Source organism: Channa argus, chromosome 7 (genome assembly GCF_033026475.1).
Source record: "Channa argus isolate prfri chromosome 7, Channa argus male v1.0, whole genome shotgun sequence".
Taxonomy (NCBI): Eukaryota; Metazoa; Chordata; class Actinopteri; order Anabantiformes; family Channidae; genus Channa; species Channa argus.
The window spans coordinates 22,661,532-22,667,460 of NC_090203.1; the positions used below are offsets into that span (position 1 = coordinate 22,661,532).

The window sequence follows — 5,929 nt, forward strand, 5'->3', positions numbered from 1 at the left end:
TTACCAATACCAAAATCCCTCTCATGTAATAAAAGTCACAATTACGTTTCACTCAAGCAAAGACAAAGTAAAATCATACCACCAGGTGGAGCCAAACACTGAAATATGAATTGTTACAGATTATGGCAAACAATCAAATTACTTGAGCGACACAGGAAAAAGAACTCACTAAATTTATTTTAAAACCGTTCTGAAAAGATGCTGGTAAAATCTGAAAATCTCAGGGGACATTCCCCCCCCAAACAACACACACTACAAGACTGTACAGTTGATTAATGTGTCCAGAGAAGTACATCTAGCAAAATACACTGTACTGCTGCTGGGACGTCCTTCACATTCATAATTAAAACCACAAGTAAGAATTGCACTGGGGAGGGAAAAAAAATTAAATTAAAAATAAAAAAATAGGGAGAAATACAGTACAAAGTCAAGCACGAAGACAAATTGATGAGTAAAGATGTTCATATGTAATGGCTACAAGTCAGATTCGTTGTTGCCAAGCATATTTAAAAAAAAAAATGCTGATTTGACACTAGCATAAGACGAAATGCAGTCCAGTGTCTGCTCATAGTCTTCTAACATTTCGCTTGCTTTGAGCACTTCCTGGAAGAATAACGTCCTTTCTGTGACGGCCTACAGACTGGCTGCCACACTCCCTAGAGCCGTGAAAAGCACACAAGCAGCCCGTACAAAACTGGAAACCACAGTTGTCCGCGCTGCACACACCTTCCCCTTTCACTGAGTGACACCTGGCAGGATTCTGACATCGAGGACAAGGCTTGAGACACTCATCACTGAAGAGGGTTTTGGCAACCTGGGGTACGAGAGACAAAGTCATGAAATGGCTTCATTTCAAATTGAATATGCTTAAGCACAGATACTAAATAAAAATCTTCAACTGTCCAAATACTTACAATCGGGACTGTATTATCAAAATTGTAAAGAAAAGCCAGTGTTAATGCTTCTTAAACTCACTTCTAGAAATCTATCCCGTTTGCTGCTGCTGCCGCCTGCACTGTGCTGTAATTTGTTTAAAGTGCTTTTTCCTGACTGTGGGGTGCAGTAGCTAGAGGTCCTGGACTGTGCTTGAACGGTCTTCAAGGCCGATCTCCTAAGCAGGTTCAGTCTGGTCTCTGCATCAGGAACATGGAAAGGACCACTGAGCTACAAGATAACAGCAAAAATGTGGAACATCATTTCATCTGTCAATCAAAATTAATTATTATTATGCACATAATCAGATGAGATGGTGTATGGAATAACTGTACAAGTCATCAGTAGCTGGAATTGGAAACTCTCCTACCTCAGGGGTAGCTTCCACTTCACTCAGTTGACTTCTTCTTCTTCTTCTAAAGCTAGCTTCCTTGTCCTCCTGAATTATTTTATTCCAACTTTTGCACACCTGACCACACCTGTCAAACAAATGTAAATATAAAAGCCATATTATTGGGGCCCATGGAGCATTTAATACATGACCAAGCAGGGTTTACACTAATCTACATAATAAAAGAAAGAAATAAATTTTTAAAAAGGCTGCCCAAAATCTCACACACACACACACACACACACACACACGGTCTTAAACAAAACGTGTGCGTAAAATACAAAAGTACTTCATAAAGAATAAAATGTTTTTTAAAACAATAAAAATTGGTACAACATGAAAATAAATAAATAAAAGCGTCAAATATCATTGTTGGTAGAGGTGGAGCTGATTTTAACAACTTTGTGTGCTGACTGGTGGTTAACCCGTAATCATACATCTATCCATCCATTATCTGTAACCGCTTATCCTATCTGGGTTGCAGGGGGGCTGGAGTCTATCCCAGCTGGCATCAGGCGAGAGGCGAGGTACACCAGTCTGCCAGTCGATCTCTGGGCCACAGAGAGACCAACACAGACAGCCAGCCATTCGTACTCACAGTCTAAGGGTATTTTAGATTCATAATGATACATACATAATGAAACATCATTTAATATTTTTATATTAAAACCACAAGGGGGTGTTACTGTCATGGCTACAGTGTGTATATTTAGGAAAGCTGCTAATGGAATGCTGCTACCTGTTAATGATATCACACGTAATCATTTTCAATTTTACTGATTCCAAAATTGGAAATGGAACTACTTAATATTAAAGACGATGTGTTTTGAAAATGAATCAGATTTTGCTTTACATTGCAATAATGTTAGTGTTTTAAAGACAAACTCCTCACCTGTGGATGCTCTCAGAGGTCAGGTGGCTAAATATGACAGCCAGAATGTGTCGGAGGTTCCTCTTCTTCAGCTCTGTGAGGATGTCTACCTTTCCCAGGCCCATTTTCCTGCCAATCAGTCCTGCTAATGGCATAGAGGTCCTGAAAGTCTTCGGGGTCTCAGCAAGAGCTGCTGTGAACTTCAGCTGCTCCTTCAGGCTCGGACTTTGTCCAAAGAACATCTGTGCTTTCTGCTGGCACATAGCGTGAACCAGCTGCAAAGCTGGAGTCAGAGAGAGATTGACGGGGGTAGTCCTCAGAGGGGTTTCATCTGAATTAGTAGGCCCCATGTTAAAAGATGTGAGGTTTTCTGGCTTGTCTATGGTTGCTCTTAATGGGGTGACATAGTCTTGTTTTGCAGAGGCCACATCATCAGAGGTCATGCTATTACTGTGTTTATCAGAGAGGGCACTGCGAGGGGTGACAAAGTCATCAAAAACATCTTTAGAATGACTGAGGCACTGATGATGCTGATGCTTTCTGTCCACCACATCTTCCTCAGACTGTGACCCCCCTTCTTTAAGGGTAGAAAGCCTGTGCTGGCGCTGCAGACGAGAGCGCCGCTTTGCCTCTGCCAGATTCGGGGTTTCACAGTTTCCTCTTGAGGCGGAGAGCAACAGCTCCTGGAAAGAACCATCGTGGTCGACGGAGTCATCTTGGGATTTATCAAGGGTCAAAGAACTGAAACCACTGTCCTCACACACAGACCTGTTACAAGGTTAAAAAGGAGTTCATGTAGACATGTTACTTCTTCATATAACTTTACAACAAGTTAGCAAACATTAAAATACATACCTGATATATTTGGGTGTATGTTTGTATGATGGTGTGCACAAGATACTTGAGGTGTCATGCAGGCAATTTGTCCTTCCACCGACTTGTGACTGAGAGACTTCCTTAGATGAGGCAGGAAGACATTTGCTGAAGCATGGAGTCTCAAAATGTATTGGATCCAAGGCAGAAATGCTCTCACTGAAATCTGCATCTGAGAGTGAATCTTTTCCCTCAAAATTAAAAGGGTGACCACAATTGACTTTACCATCTTCAAGAGTGGAGGTCCTCACCTGTGAGAAAAGAACACGGCGTTTTCTACCAGACAATGACAGGTCCTGTTCAAAAGACCCAGATACACTGTCAGAGTCAAATGACACACTGAGCCAGTGCTCAGAGCTGGTACTGATTGAGGGATCCGTCTTTCGGGTGCATGGTGATCTTGTGCTGTCACTTTTTACATCTGTGTTGGGTTTGCAAATTAGAAGTCTGTGTCGCAATGTGGCATCTCTTTTGTACACTTTAGGGGTTTCACACCAGCTAGTTGCTGATGGCTGCTGTGCCTCCCTCCTGGAGCCTTCAGCCGATTCTTTCAGCTTTCCTTTAGGTGTGACACGAAGCCTGAGGTTCTCCTTAGGCGTCTCATTGAATTCTACAGGAGACGAAGAACTACGGGAGTCAACCCCACTAATGTGTCGTGGACTGTGGAATAATCCCGAGTATCCACTGTCAGAGCAGTCCTCATGACAGCGCTGGCCTTTGCAGCTCTCCAGATAGACGTTTGATTCTGGGGTGTACTGCATTGTCCTCCTCCTGTATGATAGCTTTGCCCAGACACAGAATTCCCCAGGAGTTGAGGAGGGTGACAACTGACCTGCAATATGAAAAAAAAAAATAGACATAACTCTTCTAGGATTACCTATACACATGGTAATAAAAGGTTAACGTCACAAAACATGAGATTTCAACAGCTACAATTATGACATCAAAACAATACTAAACTAGCTTAAATGCTGCCTGTAATTGTAAAGTCGTATTTCTAAGCTAAGTGCTGACATAGTGGATTTACGTTGTGACAGGAGATGGACAGTGCACAAACTATGTCTTACGGTTGTCCTCGGTGTAAACAGGTGTCAGTTAATGTAACGAGAACGATAAAGGTGTCAAATAAAAATCAGCAGTTCACGCCAGACGTTCTCAGCCTTTTCGTGGGCGTAGCTTGGACAGAGCGCGTGGCAGGTTTAAATCCCCCCGCCTCGTGCGCTCTGTGGTGCCGCTATAACGTCAGCCATAGCCGCCACTGTGCACTCCGGGGGCTGACAGAAAGACCAACAGCTGAGAGTGCCGTTTTATTTATTTTATTATTTTATTCCCAACACAGATCAATGTCTGTCGTAACTAATTCATTCATCAGCTTGCCATGTGTACAGAGGCCACAAATTGAGATATAAACCAAATGCATTGTTATCAGTTGCTAAATAAAAAACGGTGGTGCAACGCAATCAGCTCCCAGTGTTTAGGGTATTAGCATGATGTGAAAACACCCAAGTCCTTCGCCAAATTGGTAACTAAAGTTACCGAAAAAACCCAGGTTAGCTGCATTTATCTGTGTATTTATATCACCCAAAATGGTGAAGGTAGTACTGACATAAGTTAAAAATTTAACAAACTTGGACAGCCAAGATCCACTCGGTTCGTTCCGAATTATTCTTTTACTCGCATCCTCCTTAAACCACAAGGTTAATGTTAGGGATTTACCGAACATGCCAGTAACAACGAACCCTTTCTACGTTATGTTAAATGGATTTATTTTAAAAACCGTATTTAAACACACAGATATAAAAAATGGGTACCTCTTAGTAGTACGAGGTAAACTGTTCAGTACTCCGTCGAAAGCACCGTTACCTCGGGATCAGTTGTAGGCCTCAGTTTGTACCCCCTCCTCGAAGTATCTAATGGCTACATGTTCACCTACAAACGTCTACCGACACTTTTTCAAATTTGGAGCCCACTTTCACTATGTCACATGTTTCCGGTTTCGCAAGCAGGCAACAGTGTTGCCAGAAGGGACATTAAGAAAAATTGTATTTTTGCATTAAAATGATCGTATTTTACGTACTACGTACTAAAAGAAATTGAAAAAACACAAGCTAGGACAGTTTATTTAAAAATAAAGTTATTCTGTGTGCATGAAACTGCAATAACCTATGGAGTAAACGACACAGAGGCTCGGCCATTCCAATGAAACGGTAGTTTCCGACACCATTTGAATGCCGCAGCAGCCGTAAAGCCATCCCTTAAACTTCTTTTCCTTTCGGCTGTTCCATTCCAGGGGTCGCCACAGCGAATCATGTGCCTCCATCTAACCCTGTCCTCTGCATCCTCTTCTCTCACACCAACTAACGTCATGTCCTCTCTCACTACATTCATAAATCTCCTCTTTGGTCTTCCTCTAGACCTCCTGCCTGGCAGCCTCAACCTCAGCATCCTTCTACTGATATATTCACAGTTTCTCCTCTGAACATGTCCAAACCACCTCAATCTGGCCTCTCTGACTTTATCTCCTTTTTCGGTGTGAAAGTACTGATTCTCATTTTTAATTTGCCAGTGTTTTACGTCCAATGGCCTTCCTGACACGACCCTCTGCATTTATCCAGACTTGGGACTGGTACAAGAAAACACTAGCGTTAACCCCCAGGCTGGGCGATAAAGCAGCTGTGCCCGGCGGGGTTGCTTGGTATTCTTACAGGTGTTTGTGTTTGTGCCGCAGGACTCATTTCTTTATGTACACTTATTTTTGAAGTTTGTTGCGGTGCCAGTGCAGCTGCGCAAACAAACAAATGCGGAGCGCTACGGATGTGAGTGGCAGCGAGGAGGAGCCAGCCAGGGTTGAGCTGATCGGG

General features: G+C 42.7%; 1 protein-coding gene across 2 annotated transcripts; it reads right to left on the reverse strand.

The window, feature by feature from the left end:
- Positions 1–158: 158 nt before the first annotated feature.
- fbxo43 (F-box protein 43) lies at positions 159–5,034 on the reverse strand. 2 transcript variants are annotated; one of them, XM_067509632.1, is made up of 6 exons: positions 4,932–5,034; positions 3,051–3,900; positions 2,217–2,963; positions 1,304–1,412; positions 976–1,164; positions 159–814 (listed from the first exon to the last, which is right to left on the reverse strand). In XM_067509632.1, exons 2-6 carry the CDS (start codon positions 3,827–3,829, stop codon positions 566–568), a joined length of 2,073 nt encoding a protein of 690 aa, XP_067365733.1. In that variant the 5' UTR covers positions 3,830–3,900; positions 4,932–5,034; the 3' UTR covers positions 159–565. The 2 variants fall into 2 exon arrangements, with proteins under 2 accessions (XP_067365733.1, XP_067365732.1); XM_067509631.1 differs by having other exon boundaries at positions 4,880–5,018.
- Positions 5,035–5,929: the final 895 nt, after the last annotated feature.

Coding starts and splice junctions, on each gene's coding strand:
- fbxo43 (XM_067509632.1), bottom strand. CDS start 3,829: ATGCAGTACACCCCAGAATCAAACGTCTATCTGGAGAGCTGCAAAGGC. Junction 2,964..3,050: donor CATACACCCAAATATATCAG/GTATGTATTTTA, acceptor ACCTTGTAACAG/GTCTGTGTGTGAGGACAGTG. Junction 1,413..2,216: donor ACCTCTGAGAGCATCCACAG/GTGAGGAGTTTG, acceptor TTTGTTTGACAG/GTGTGGTCAGGTGTGCAAAA.